At 41.1% G+C, this 15,921-nt stretch overlaps 1 protein-coding gene across 12 annotated transcripts in view; it reads left to right on the plus strand.

The window, feature by feature from the left end:
- The window catches only part of RIMS2 (regulating synaptic membrane exocytosis 2), a 367,376-nt gene that overhangs the window by 315,755 nt on the left and 35,700 nt on the right, over window positions 1-15,921 (plus strand). For 8 of the 12 annotated variants that reach the window (XM_044421755.1, XM_044421757.1, XM_044421758.1 and 5 more), the window contains 2 exons: window positions 755-1,024; window positions 15,397-15,638. In XM_044421755.1, the coding sequence (XP_044277690.1) occupies window positions 755-1,024; window positions 15,397-15,638 (512 nt within the window). Of the gene's footprint in view, window positions 1-754; window positions 1,025-3,938; window positions 4,034-15,396; window positions 15,639-15,921 lie in introns of those variants that run through there. The other 4 variants (XM_044421766.1, XM_044421765.1, XM_044421767.1 and 1 more) reach the window with 2 other exon arrangements.

A 15,921-nucleotide genomic window follows, 5' to 3' on the forward strand; every position in this document is an offset into this window, starting at 1 on the left:
TACTAGCTAGGCAGATAAAACTTCATATTTACCTGTGAAAATAATAGTGCAAAGATGAGTTGCTTGTATGTTGCTGGCATAACAGAGTAGCAGCCTAATATGGGAAGGAAAGATATTAGCAGTAGCTGTGCAGGAAGGGAGTTTACTCCCCTAAATACCCTTCAAGAAACTGGGGTGGTAGACTAGAAGGAAAATACTACTTCTTCATAGGTCTATCATGGGATGGGAGGCTGAAGCGTGGGAATTTCATTTTCACCACATACTGAAACTCATGAGAGCTGACAGCTAAGAACATGTATGCATGCTTACAGAATAAGGATAAATTCTCTATGTGTATGTGTGTGTGCTTGCACATAGCACACACACTAGCATATAGATACCCATGGAACATCATATAATTTCATAAATATGGATGACTGCTAGGAAGCTACCCATGCTAATTTTATTCTGAAATTACAAGGGATATTTATATAGATTGCATTTAGCCATTTAGCCTGGTATATAAACCACTTCCTCTTTAGATGTGCCTAGAAAGAATAGCTGCATGATAATTTGGGCGTAATCAATCCCAAGAATTACCTTGCATGACTTTCTGTCACCACCACATTATTTATTTTTGTTGATTTATTGTATGAATTTTCTGTTCAATTTCCTTTTTGTTTAATGGATGCATGTTTGGTTTCTTCCAAGTCTTCTAAACTAGTTTCTGTCTTCTTTCTTGTTTGCATGCTTCCTCCATTTTTGTTAACTCTAGAAGATCAAATGAGGAAAGAAAAGAGGGAGGGGAGGAAGGGGATGGGGAGATATTTCTGGAGGAGGAGGAGAATCAGGAGTTTGAGGAAAAACTGAAAGATGAACAAACTGATGTAAAGGGAGATGAGGAAGAGATGACAGAGAACTGCGATAAGGAAGAAAACAAAGAACCAGAAGCAAATGAAGAGGCCCAAGATGAACAAAATGAGAAAGGGTCAGAAACAAATACTAAAGAGGATTTGCAAAGGAGATACTCACAAGATGATCTCAGGTAAAATAGTTCTTCATTTATTAGCGAGTTGGTAGCCTTCTCCTTCATCCCTTGTCCCTATTCCTTGCAACCCCATCTGTCATTTGCAATTTGTAATAGATTACAGGAACATCACCCATGCTGTAGAGTAGAGTGACTGATGCCATTCTTGGTTCAAATTAAGGAGAAATTCACTGGGTAGCTTTAGGAAAGCCACTATCTGACGTTATACAAACATCCAGTTCACAGAGTTTTGTCTCATTCTCTTCCAAACAAAATCCAGGATATATATAGATAAATGAAATTGTGGAACTGTGTAGATATCTGTTGAACACAATAAGCAAAACCTACCCATTATCCCCAGTAATTAGCTAATCTGAACCAACAGTAACCCTATGAAAGGGATAAAATTTTATTTATTTATTTATTTAACACATTTGTATGCCGTCCTTCACTATCGGGTCTCAGGATGGCTTACAAGATTAGAAACAAAAATAGAATAATTAATAAAACAATACAATAAAATTATCAAAACCCGCACAAATAAATCCAATCAAAAGAGAAAAAAAGCGACTATAAAACAGTAAAAATAATATTTTTTAAAATAATGATTAAATAAAAAGGTTTTAACCTGGCACAGAAAAGAGTATAGGCTTGGCGCCGGGCAGACCTCTCTGGGGAGCATATTCCATAATCTGGGCACCACCGTAGAGAAGGCCATGTTCCGATTCGATATCCTTTTTACCTCCTTTAGAGAGGGTTCTCAGATCAGGCCCTCTCCCACAGATCTTAAGGGGTGTGATGGCATATATGGAAGGAGACACTCCTTCAGGTATCCTAGTCCCAAGCCTTTTAGGGCTTTATAGGTCAAAACCAGCACCTTGAATTGGGCCTGGGCTTCAACTGGAAGCCAGTGGAGCTGGTAGAGGACCGGTGTTATATGAGAATAATGGCTGGTCCCCGTCAGCAGTCTGGCCACTCTATTTTGTACCAGCTGAAGTATCCAGACCATTTTCGAGGGCAGCCCCATGTAGAGCATGTTACAATAATCCAACCAGGAGGTCACCAGAGCATGAATCACCATTGCTAGGCAGTGCTTGTCCAGGTAAGGACACAGCTGATGAACCAGCCGCAGCTGTAGGAAAGCACTCCTTGCCACCACCGCCACCTTGTTTTCCAGTGACAGCTCTGGTTCAGTGACTCTGTCCTTTCGAGGGAGTGCTACCCCTTCCAGGACAAGGTCAAAATCACTTACCTGAAACCTCGATCTGCCCACCGACAGGACTTCTGTCTTATCTGGATTGAGGCTCATTTATTGGCCCTCATCCAGCCCATTACCTCAGACAGGCACTGGTTCACTACAGCCACTGCCTCACCTGAAGTAGATGTAAACAAGAGGTAGAGCTGGGTGTCATCAGCATACTGGTGACTCTGCAGCCCAAACCTCCTGATGACCTCTCCCAGTGGTTTCATGTAGATGTTGAAGAGCATGGGGGACAAAATATAGCCCTGCGGAACCCCATGGCAAAGCTGCCATGGTGCAGAGCCACAGTCCCCCAGCACCACCTTCTGGAATCGGCTGGCCAGGTGGAAGTGGAACCACCACCATGCAGAGCCTCCTACTCCTAACCTGGCCAGTCTAATTATGAAGGATACCATGGTTGATGGTATCGAAAGCCACTGAGAGGTCCAGGAGAATCAACAGGGATGCACTCCCCCTGTCCCTCTCCCTGCACAGGTCATTGTACAGGGCAACCAAGGCAGATTCAGTACCAAAACTGAGTCTGAAGCTGGACTGACATAGGTCCAGATAATCCGTTTCATCCAAGAGTGCCTGGAGTCATCCCACCACCACCCGCTTCAACACCTTGCCCAGAAACGGAATGTTGGCCACTGGTCTAAAGTTGGCGACACCTCTGGGTCCAGGGACGCCTTAATTAATACATCCCACACGCCCTGCTTGTCATCATGACATCGTTGATTAGTGAATATAATAACCCTGGTTGTTTAAAGAATTCATTGCTTAATGGTACATGCAGAGCTTAAACAAGAGTAGAGAAATTGCTTAATAAAAACCAAACATTATTTTTATACTATTATTATGAAAGTGTTCAAAGACAGTATTCAGTGTTACAGTAGCTTTTAATATACAAGACATATATTCCTTTCAGAGAAATTTATCTTGTGTCATCACCACCAAAGAATATATTGAATATTTGTCATATTTGCCTTGCCTCTTCTGGAAAGATTTGAAAACTCTTGAATTTATTTATCTGAATAGTACTGATACACAAGCTTTAATTTTCTTTGAATTCATGTTTCTTGACTGTAGGTCATTCGTGTGAAGCAACATTTCAGTCATAAAACAATTTGAAATAATCTACTGTAAAATCCCATTGATTTTAATTTTTGCAAAATAAAGTGTTATTTATTCTGAATATTCAGTTATTTGGGTCAGAATGAAATCATATATTTTAAACCTACATTTACATGTTTATGGTTTTAGAGGGTAAAAATGAGCACAGATCCTATTTAGAGCAGACCCAGTGAAATGAATAGATCTTAAACGGATCATGAGCAATTTAAGTTCCATTCATTTCAGCTGGTTAACCCAAAGTAGGACTTACACTGGATTTTAACCAATGAGTGGCAGGGATTCAGTTTTGAGGAATCTAATGCCAAATGGTGTAATACAGGCCAGAAAAAAGGATTGATTCTAGCCCCTTACCAATTACTGTTGTTCCCTGTTCTCTCCAGAAATCTTCCCCACCCCCAGATGTATTTTCCCTTCTTTTCTGTGAGCAGGCAGGCATGATGACAAGAGCAGCAGCATTGGAAGGGAGATTTTTTTTCCTACCCCACCTTCTTTGGTGCTCTGGTGTACTGATTAGCAGCATGCCAGACCATAAGAAATGTGGTTTTCTTTCTCTTGCAGTGAGAGCAATCCTTGTGAGGACTACATTTCTGATGGGCCACTGAAATCCACCATCCCAGTATGCAGCTAATCAGTGCACCAGAGAGTCAGAGAAAGTGAGGAGGGAGAGGGAAAACAACCTACTGTGGGCTGCATGCATTAACAAGGGAAATGGGGGAGATAAGGCTGTTGCTGGCAAATCAGTCAAAGCTGGTGAAGAGCACTTCTAACAATGAGTCCTCCATTGATATCGCCAAGTCCAGGAGAAGTTCCAAACTGCAAACTTGGCCCTTAGGGACCCTGCTGGATTAGACCAAAGGCCAATCTAGTCCAGAATTCTGTTTTGACAATGGCCAACCAGATACCCATGGGATACCCACAAGCACAGCATGAATGCAATATCACCCTCCCAGTTAGTTCCACTTAGTCCAACTTACTTGCAGAATAATACTGCTTCTGATACTGAAGTTAACATGTAGCCATCATGACTAGTAGCCACTGATAGCCTTACCATCCATAAATTTGTCTATTACCCTTTTAAATTCTATTCAAGTTGATAGCCAAGCCTGGAGGAGCTTTGATTAGTCTTAAGAATGGTTAGCTGAAACAAACCAACTTCAGATCATGGGTTATAAGGATAGCTTATTTTGACTAACTATAAGTGAGATTAACCACAGTTGAGGGTTCGAATATAAGGGTAAATTTAAATTGATAGCAAAAGCTTCTGATCTTTTTCTTGTAGCCATGTTGGAGAAGGAAAGGAGAGTAGGATGCCTAGTGGTAATGCTATACCACTGTGTCAGAACCAAGCTATAGTATGCCATGAACACAAAAATTTTGATTAATCACTTGAAACATTACAATTCCCCACTTGTGGGAATTACTTAGGATTCTTTATTAAAAATTATGGTTAAATTGTAAGATTTTTTTTGCTCAGGGATATATCTTCTAGTCCTACATAAATTAAACACAGCTAACACAGGTTTCCTCTGTCATAGTTGTGTTTTATATTCAGTTCTAAAAAGAGCATTCATCACAGGCATTGATCTTCAACTATAAAACACAAATTCCAATATATTCAACCTTCTAATAAAAGAACCTTTAAACTATTTCCAGTGTTTCTTCAATGAATCATACTTCAATGAGTCATGTACTTGATGGCAGTCTAATCATTTATGCTTAAGGAATACTGTTTCTTACAGTGATTATTCTTCATCTCTAAGTCATAATTATTTTGTGAAGTTTGACATCTTTACATCCCACTGTTATATCTTTATTCTTATCTTTGTTCTTCTGATTTGCTGTTTGCATTTTATCTCTGACATTTGGTTTGATTCAGATCCTGTAAATATGGCCTATCTGACAAATTCATTATAGCAGTTTCTTGTAAAAATAATTCACAGTCTTCACAGATAAAAAGATTATATATGTATTGTTCTTGACAAAGTAATCCCTTCTCAAACCATATGCTAGAACCTACACAATACATGCAAATGCATGTATCAGACCTAATGACCATTTAAAAAGGAAAAGAGCTTTGGGAAGGATGGATTTGAAGTGAAGTAGTAGAGAGTGGCATCACTTGCCACTACTCCTCTTCCTTGTCAAAGAAGAAGCTGGCATGCTCAGCCACGAATCCTGTTTGCCATAATAGCACCACTGAGACATAGCAACTGTCTGTGGAGGGACCTGGCAAAGAAAACATGGCACTGGCTTCAGAATTTGCAGGCAGAGCAAAGCCTACTGGATGCTCCAGGGGAAAGGAGCAGAAGAATTGCAGATATGTGGAGAATAGCAGAAAATCTGGGTACAGTGGACTTGTGTGGCCAAATTCTTGGTCACTTTCAGAGCCATGTTGGATTTCAGACAACATTGAATGCGTGACTAAAAACCTTTGGTGCTTGTCAAGGGCCTGAGACTAAAGGCAGAGGAGGGTTGACTCAAAACTTTTTGTGTACAGACCATGTGCTCTGCCACCACTGAGCTGTGGTCCTTCTCCCAGGATCCATCTAAAGCTGAACGGGAGTAGCATGGTCCTGGGTGGAGAGAACCTCTACATCTTCTCTAAAAATGCCAACCAGTAAGAAGTACAAGACATTAGCACCACCTATTCTTAGGGAGAAGGGTTTTTGATTTCAAACTGTCTCTTGCCCAGAAGCATTCATAGGGTTGTTTACCCTTTTCTCATCCTGCTGCTTCTCTGATCCAAATTATCCCCTGCAACCTGTGTTTCTTCCTGCAGATTTTCACACATGGAAGAAGTAGGTTGGGTGGTTGATTTGGAATAGAGAAAAGGCAGGCAGGAAATAGGTGAAGCATTCTCCCAGCTTCAAAGAACTCTGTGCTAAAGACCATCTGTCAACCCTTTCTTTCTCAGGACAGGTTCTGTTACATGTGTTTGTATATGAGGTGTAGTTAGCCCCTATTATGTGTAGTTCACATATTAGGTGTAGGGTGAAACTCCATGTTACTCATGGCTCTGTGATTCTTTTATATGGCAGGCAGAGGAATGGATTTTGTCTCTCTCAACACAAAGTAGTGCATATCTTTTTCAACACAGTTAGTTCAGCACAGTGCAGGGGCAAAACTTAGTTCAGCACAGTGCAGGGGCAAAACAGTGGGTGTGGAGGGCAGGATTTGAGTGGAGAATGAAAGGTCAGGGGGAAAATCTTAAAAACCAACACAATCTATTTTTTCCTTATTGATCTTTACTTTTAATTATTTTTCTAATTAACAGTAACATACATAAACCTGAAAAATCTAAATTATTTCTAGATTATATTAATTATAAATTACTGTATTTTTGGAAGACAATTAATATACAGTTTAATTAAAAATGGTGTATCTTAATTTAACTTACTCTCCCATGGTATTTCTGCCTATTTAAATCTGCCTGTTATTTCCATAACCATTATCACCCTGTTCTCCATTTATTTATTTATTGCATTTCTATACCACTCCAGTAGCCCAGAGGGCTCTCTGGGTGGTTTACAAACCAATCCTGAACAAATAAATAAATTGGCTACACCGTGACTGAGTGTAAAATAACATGGTTAAAATGAATTAAATAAATATACCATTAAAATTAATTAACTTTAAAATATTGGTTAAATAAAAAGGTCTTGACCTGGCGCTGAAAAGCATATAATGGTGCCAGGCAGACTGCCCTAGGGAGCGCATTCCATAGGGCGCCACCACAGAAAAAGCTCTCCTCCGAGTATTCTGTCTCCTAACCTCTTTCAAAGAGGGTTCCCGGAGGAGGGCTTCTGCTGCTGTTCTCAGGGGGCGAGAGGGCATATAGGGGAAAAAGGCGTTCCATTAGGTATTCTGGTCCCAAACCATTTAGGGCTTTATAGGTAATAACCAGCACCTTGAATTGAGTCCACTGGCTCAATGGGAAGCCAGTGGAGCTGATAGAGGACTGGAGTCCCCGACAGCATCCTGGCAGCTCTGTTTTGCACCAGCTGAAGTATCCGTACTGTCTTCAAGGGCAGCCCCACGTAGAGTGCATTACAGTAGTCCAAACGGGAGGTAACCAGTGCATGTGTCACTGTAGCCAGGCAGCTCTCCTCCAGCTAAGGATGCAGCTGATGGATCAGCCGGAGCTGAAAAAAAAGCGCTTCTCTGGGCTTCCAGGGACAGTTCCGGGTTGAGGAGCACTCCTAAGCTACGGACCCTGTCCTTTAGAGGGAGTGCAACCCCATCCAGGGCAGGGCCCAGCTCACTTATCTGGAAACTCTAATCCTGCCAACAGGACCTCCGTCTTACCTGGATTGAGCTTCAGTTTATTGGCACTACTTCCGCCAGGCACCAGTTCGGGACAGCCACTGCCTCACCTGGATTAGTTGAAAAGGAGAGGAAGAGCTGGGTGTCATCAGCGTACTGATGACTCCACAGCCCAAACCTCCTGATGACCTCTCCCAGCAGTTTCATGTAGATGTTAAATAGCAAGGGGGACAAAATGGAGGCCTGCGGTGCTCCATGGCAGAGTTGCCATGGCGCACAGCCAAAGTCCCCCAGCACTGCCTTCTGGAATTGGCTGTCAAGGTAGGAACGGAACCACTGTCAAGCAGAGCCTCCTATTCCCGGTCCTGACATGGTTGATGGTACTGAAAGCTGGTGAGAGCTCCAGGAGAACCAACAGGGACGTACTTCCTCTGTCCCTCTCCCTGCACAGGTCATCATACAGGGCAACCAAGGCAGATTCAGTACCGTACCTGGGTCTGAAGCCGGACTGAAATGGGTCCAGATAATGAGTTTCATCCAAGAGTGCCTGAAGTTGTCCTGCCATCACCCTCTCCAACACCTTGCCCAGAAACGGGATGTTGCCCACTGGTCTATAATCAGCAGCCATCTCTGGATCCAGGGATGCCTTCTTTAGGACAGGCCTGATCACCGCCTCCATAACAGAATGTATATTAGAATTTTCTTAACTTTTGGTATGATTGCTAGTTAGAGAAATCTTCTCCATAGATGGTTTTTAAATTATTTATTGCATGAAACTGGTCAACCATGTCTCTTTTTAGCCTGAGGTTGTGTCATGATTTCTCTTTTTAGTATAATTTTGACAATTCGTTGCCTTAAATCTGAAACTGTGAAAATAGCTTTTTTCTGTATTATTTAATCTCCTTTTACAGTTTTGCTTTCAGGGTCATGTTGAATTTCAGGCACAGCTGAATGCCTCACTTCCCATTTCTTGATTTAATGTTTTATTACTGGCTTTAAGCAGAACTATATTCTTTCTCCCTATTCAGAAAATCACTTAAGGGTGAACACAAATCCAACTGGAGTTGAACACATGATTAAAGTTATCTAACTCAAATTACGTATCCTTAAGCACATAATTTTAGTCACTCTGCTAAAGCATGGTTCCTTCTTTGTAGAGTAGCACTGTCTGAAAAAGACTCTTTAATGGCAGGAACATCATCGTTATTGACACTCCATTTAAATTCTGGCTGTTTATTTGACAAGCTGAAACAGAAAGGCTGTCTGGAAGGATGTGCCTGACAGTATCCCAGCCTTACAGTTGTTTACATGGTATTTTCAGACCAAGCTGAATTTTAAATTTAGGACCTGGCCTTTTACTTTGGAAGTAACCCTGTGTGACCTATAGTTGCAATAGGGCTGTAACTAAAAAACCACTACAGTATTTCTGAATGATAGTTAATTATAGCTCAGTCACCTTATTGTTGGTTAAGAACCCCAAACTCTTGACCCTTGTTTTTATCAAAGCTATTATTAGCTTGAAAGTTAGTTCTAGTATGAATTGTATTCATATACGTAAAAGACAAATTAATTTAAATAAACTTTCTAAGGTAAGGACATGCACTTTTCAAGTAATAGTACTGTCGTAGGCTTAAAATGGGGGGAGTGCTCTAGCTCAGTGGCAGAATACAAGGTTTGTGCCCAAGTTGAATGCCAAACATTTACCTGGATCTCTGGAGAGAGCTGGTACCACTCACTCCAGACCAGCCTTCCCCAAACTTAGGCCCTTCAAATGTGTTGAGCTAAGCCCATCACAGCCAGCCGGAACAGCCAGCGACCATCCTGGCTGTGGGTGGGAGGAGCTGTAGTCCTTGAAGGCTGCTGTAGACAATACTCAGATGGTCTGGTAGCCTGACTCAGTGCATGGCATTTTGTATGTTTCTATCTAGATGGGGGTAGAGGGTGAGGATAAACAAATAATGGATTTGCAAACACCATATTTTTAGAATCCTTCTTAACCTTGATGACTATATTATTAAGTTAAAGAACAAATTATGTAGTTTGTATAAAGAACACGTTGTATAATTTGTTAAGATCAATTGTTTGTTTACTCTTGGCCTCTAAGAGTGCAATTTAGAGAACAAAGGGGCTTGAGCATTTTAGTTGGCTCTTGTCTGATAAAAGCCTGCCTGACGATTTCAGGATTAATGCTTAACCAGATTTTTTTTAAATAGAATTGTTAACAATGTTTGCAAAAGAAGATCTAGTTTTCTCTGAGATATAAACCTGTCTGAGATGTACAGATTATTGAGTATATCATGTATACATGCTGAAGTCTGCACATAAAAACTTGACATGTCATGGAGAAAGTTCAGTTAGAACCTTTCTCTCCAACATCCAGTTTTCAATGAAAATTGCTATATGGGTGATCATTCACTCATTCAAATTCCAGTTACAATCTAAAGTGGTACAGGCCTAATCAAAGACAAGGCCTAAATTGATATGATCAGTTTTTACTCAAGGGATGTCAACTAGCAATTGTATAGATATATATGCTTGAAGGAAAGATCTCTTGAAAGTATTAACTTCTGCCTCAACAATGCCTAAAAAACTGTTACTGTTCACTTACTTTAGCAAATCAATGGGGGAGATATGCTTGTGCTAAAACCACAGAAATTAAGTCATCTGATGAGACATGAACAAATTACCAATTATTTCTACAGCAGCTAAAAATCATCAAAATCATGTCACTAGAAACACCATGATAGTATGCACATTATCTGATTTCTTAAGTTTGGAGAAATAGGATAATACTGTAGCAATATTCAGATAATGAATTAATATTTTATGTGAACTGTGACTAGTGGAAAACATTACAGGACTTCAGTGTAAGTCTATTTCAGATAAAAGACACAACTTTCTTTCAGTTGGATCATTGTATACAGGCCCTGTCTTGTTTGCTAGAAAAAGCTGTATCCTAAATCTCGCATTTGACTGTCATACATTTCTGCCAGTCTTCTTGCCATGTATAGGCTAGAAGGGCCTACTGGCCTATCCAGCCTGGATTTTTCTCAGCTCCAACCAAGCACTGTAATGTCCTTGGGCAGGAAAAACAGAGTGAATTCACTAGCACTGAATCATAATTTCCCCCTCTTTTCTATGTTGTATTTAAGATAGGTGTGAGGTCACCAATTGTGTCCTTGCATCTTTTCTAGGGCCCTGGTGCTAAATGCATGAGTCACTGAGTCAAGGCATAAGATGATAGTCTAACACACAGAAGCCAGGAAGGAGCTTGGTCCTGCATACATGATAGATTTCAATGTACAATTATGTCAGCCTGTTGTTGTTGCATTTATATCCCACCCTTTTTTGTCTTGTGAGAAACCCATGGCTTTCAAAGCTCCATTTTATCCTCACAACAACAACCTTGTGAGAAAGGTTGGGCTGAGAGTAAGTGACTGTCCCAAAGACAGTCAGTGCGCCTCATGGCAAAGTGGGGACTAGAACTCAGATCTCCCAGATCCAGTCCAACACTTTAACTACCGCATCATTAGTCTTTGGAAATCAGATATTCCATCCAAACTCGTCTTAATTTTTTTATCTTAAACCTTTATAGGCTTGAAATAGTAACAACATATATTTCTTATTTATCTACCAGTTTCTTACATGTTCAGGATTTCACATATATTAATTCTGTAGTACTTACAAATTTAAGTCCTTACCTGTTATTCCTCACGTTGCAAATGGTAGCAAAGGCTAAGAGACAGCAGCTTATCTAACTCTTTTATGAGCAGTTAATTGCTGAAATGAGATTTTAATTGTGGTGTTCCCAGTTCATAAGTCTGTGCTATTAACCTTTTGTGCCAGTGTTTTTTGACATTTTAAACTCCTGCCAAGCTGTATCCCCGTGTTCCATTAAAGAGAGGACTGTAGCTAGGTGCTGGACTGTAGCTCAGTAGTAGAGCACAAGCTTTATACAGAAAATTGCAGGTTCATTCCCCAGCATCTCCTGCTGCTGTGGCTATAAGGTTCAGCAGACTGCTGTCATAATCCAGCATTGGCATAATCCTATACAATCTGCAAACTTGCCAGGCATATGCCAAATGAGTAAAATATGGAAGCATGCTATCAAAGAGCACAATTCTGCACTTTTGTAGATGTTACCAAAGGCGTAAGAATCTGTGTGAATCAACTCGGTAGGGCAACTGTTGAAACTAGGCTATGAGAGCCACCACCTGTAGCTGTTGCAGTTCATCTAGATGAGCTACACCAGAGCATATGGCTCACTTGCCATGAGCATAGTGCCCAGCACCTACTTGTTTCTGATGCCAGCATCACCTCCAGGACATTCATGCTCGGAGCAGAACTGGCAATATTAACAGTGTAGCAATAGGTAACTCAACTTCTGCGTGGACTGAGGTGGAGGGGCTGGTGCCACAAAATGGTGCTTCTGGCACATATCCACTTTGGAGTCCTGAACAGCATCATTAATAGGGAGCGGTTCATCATGTAAGCTACAAGCCATCTTCCAAATCAAAACCAACCAACCCACACTTGGTGGCATATATCTTCCTCTCCATTTTATCCTGTAGAGTAGGTTAGTTAGTGACTGACTCAAAGTCATCCAGTGACTTTCATGACCAAGCAGGGACTAGAACCTCAGTCCTGTTTTTACTTTCTTTTTGATTTATATCCTGCCTTTTTTCTACAAAGGGCTCAAGGCAGCTTACATCTCCTCCTCCATCTTACCCCACATCAGCAACCCTGTGAGATAGGTTGGGCTGAGAGTCTGTGACTGGCCCAAAGTCACCCAGTTGGCTCCATGGCCAAGCAGGGACTAGAACCCAGATCGCCTGAGTCCCAGTCCCATGCTCTTAACCACTACACCACACTAGCTCTAGTCCCTTGAGTCCAAGTCCAGATTTCTAAGCACTATACCACACTGATCCTGAAGTATCTTATTGCAAATGTACTTCCAAAAGCACTGTTTGGGTTTATACCCCTAGACCTACTTTCTGAGGTGTACCTTCTGGCTACCATAAAATACTCTGGGATCAGTAGTCATATTGCTGCCCATCTGTTTGAGTCTTTAGAAAAGGGGTGCTGAACCTTTTTCAGCCCAAGGGTCAAATTCCATTTTGAAGAACCTCTCAGGGACAGCATTCTAGAGATGGGATGAGGCTGAATGCGGAAAGACTGGGCCAATTATCCAGCGTATTTTATGTTAAAGCTCTGATTGGTAGTAACTAAGCCTTGGGGCAGGCATTTCAACATTTTAGAATGGGTGAAAAAAGTTCAAAGCCTGTGAAACCTCTAAACTACTGATCATTCAGGGAAATCAGGTGGGGGTCAGACACAGGCATAGGCTCTTCTGAGACCCTGAAGGGCCCAAATGAGATCCTAGGCCTGATGTTCTACGCCCCTTTTCAGAGCAAATAGGTCCATTGCTCTCCACTCATTTCACTTATTTTGTTTTAATCTATCTTGATTCCTGAGGCACACACTCTTGCATTCTGACACAGGAAACTCCAAATCAGTGAGACTCTTTTATTGTAGCAAGTCCTGTGGTGAAAACTTAATGGTTTCAGAAATAAGTTAGATGATGATTTTTACAGGCTCCATAAGAAATTCCAAAGGCATCAAAACTGAAGCTTCCATGTGGCGTGAAGTGCCTGACCCAGCCTAATCTTGGAAGTTAGGCAGGGTCAGGCGCAGTCAGAACTGGCATGGGTAACTTGAGTGTATGATTCTATGATTGTTGTAATCTGTCCAGAGAGCTTTGACTATGGGCAGTATAACAAAATGGAATAATAATAACAACAACTGTAACCATGTTAGAGATACATACAATTTGGTTTACTTGTTGCAATTTTTGCTGCTCAGAATACAGAACAAGGAGCTCAAAAGATTATTGGCATGAGCAATTCCAGGCAATCTGAAGCAAGTGTTTTCATATACAGGATATGGGCTCAAATGACTCCTGGTGTACATCATCCCAAGCAGTTAAAGACAGATGCTTTAGAAAAAGACCTAAATAAATCCACACATGCAGAGATTTAATGCAGTCTTGAATTCTTTGTTGGAGCCTCCATGCTGCATGGGTCAAGGCCTATCAAATACAAGAGTCAAAGCTGTGTCAGGCCCTAACCCTAATCCCACACATGCAGAGTTTTGGACAAGCATACCTTCTTCTTTGATATCTCCACATTACATAGATCCAGGTTTACAAAAGTCCAGGCATCAGAATCAGTCCAAGTCAGCAGTAGGCATATTGATGCCAAAGATCAGAATCCTTAGCAAAGAAGAATGCAGACTCTGAATAGCAATATATAGTGATATTTTTCATGTCAGCTTCTTAGCTATACAAAATTTAAAAAGACAAGACACCATATGGGGTGATGAGTACATATGTGCCCCAAGTGGTTAAATTTTGAATGGAGAAAATTTCAGGCAGTAAAACCAAGAATTTTCCTACCAAAGCCTCCTACCCGACAAGGGTAACCCATCAATGAAGTCGCCTGCCCAAGCAGGCTGTCTCCCTTCTGCCCTTCTTCCTTTGTGGCACATCTAAAACCCACCTCCTCTTCTATTAGCTAAACTAAACTGGTGTGATTGGGGGTCTGCATAGGGCTAGGGTTAGGGTTATGACATTGTCTGGGAGGACATAGGATTATTTTGAGTCCCAGCTCCAAGCTTCTCCAGCTGCAGAGCTATGATTCAGAACATGGACACCCTGCCTCACCTCTTTCATAGGCAACATGGAAAGAACTAAATTGGCTGACTCCCTGAGGGCAGAAATCAGTCTGAGATGGCTAAAGAGGCATGAATGGAGGCCAGAAGGCTGGAGGCTTACTCAATATACAATCAGCACCCCAACCTCCTTCTCTTCCCCTCTGTGGGATTTCATGTAGATGCTGAAAATGCTTGTTTACAAGAATTCAGGGCACAAGGAACGGGGTGGGGGAGATTGCTGGTCCCACTGCACCTCATGTCCTGCATAGATTGCATCAAGCATGAGCGCTATTGGATTGCCCCTTAAGACACATTAGCTGACAAGGACCATGGTAAGTAAATTCCCTTCTGCAGAACCAACCAGGAGTTTTGTGGCACTTTAAAGACTAATAAATGTATTATGGCATAAGCATCTGTGGACAATTTCCATGAAAATTAAACCATAATACATTTGTTAGCATTTAAAGTGCCATAAGACTCCTTGCTGGTTTTGCTGCAGTTGACTAATGCAGTTACACCACTGGAAATTCACCATTTTGGTTCACTTCTGCTGTCTGCTACAATCTTTCCTTAATATGTTCAATGGTAGATTGAACAAATATACATTTGCCATCAGTGAGTCTGCACTGAAAATGCATGTAAATTAATTTATGTAATAAAATTGTTTATTTATTTAATTAATTAAAACGTTTTTATGCCGCCCCATTCGCCGAAGCCGAAGTATTATAAAACCTGTTGGTATATTTCTTAGATTTACACATAGCACACTATTTGATATAGTGTGTGTAAAGAAAGTACAATAGTAATTCATTGTTACCATCAATACAATTTACAATTAATATAGAAGTGTGATATGAACAATAAAATGACTGTACCTTGAAATGGAAAATTGCCCATTTCTTCTACTAATCAAAACTATCTTCTGTATGAATTAGCTGCTTCTCCCTGCATTCTCCCTAAGCTTTCCATCTGAACCTTCCTTCTCTGTCTTCTCCTTTTACTTTCTTTTTAACTGCATTGTATGTCCATCACCGGCTGACAGTGTCTTTACATCCAAAATGCAAAGCAGACAGATGGGCGCTTCAGGACAGAACATAACCAAGAGCACCAGCATCAGTGGGGAGATGTACACACTGGAGAAGAACGACGGTAGCCAGTCCGACACAGCAGTGGGCACTGTCGGTGCAGGAGGAAAAAAGCGACGCTCCAGCATTGGCGCAAAGATGGTGGCAATCGTGGGTCTTTCACGGAAAAGCAGAAGTACCTCACAGCTCAGCCAAACTGGTAGGAACAAAATTCCAATTTTTACTTTAACATATTGTTATTGATAAGACATAAAGTGAATGATTATAACTTAGATTTCTATATGGAAGTATCAAGGAAGTTGAAACTAAATTCACCTTTCATAATATTTATTAACCTGCTTTATTTATCCAGAACCTCCTTCGGACTGGACTGCTTTGGCCTGTATTGGTATGCTTACTGGACCACACCAAGCACAGTAATCTCTTTTCTTCTCAGGAAACATGGCTTGCTGTGTTTTGTGAAAAACAGCTAAAATGCAGCT

Source organism: Varanus komodoensis, unplaced genomic scaffold, assembly GCF_004798865.1.
Source record: "Varanus komodoensis strain SLA01 unplaced genomic scaffold, ASM479886v1 scaffold12, whole genome shotgun sequence".
Lineage (NCBI taxonomy): Eukaryota > Metazoa > Chordata > Lepidosauria > Squamata > Varanidae > Varanus > Varanus komodoensis.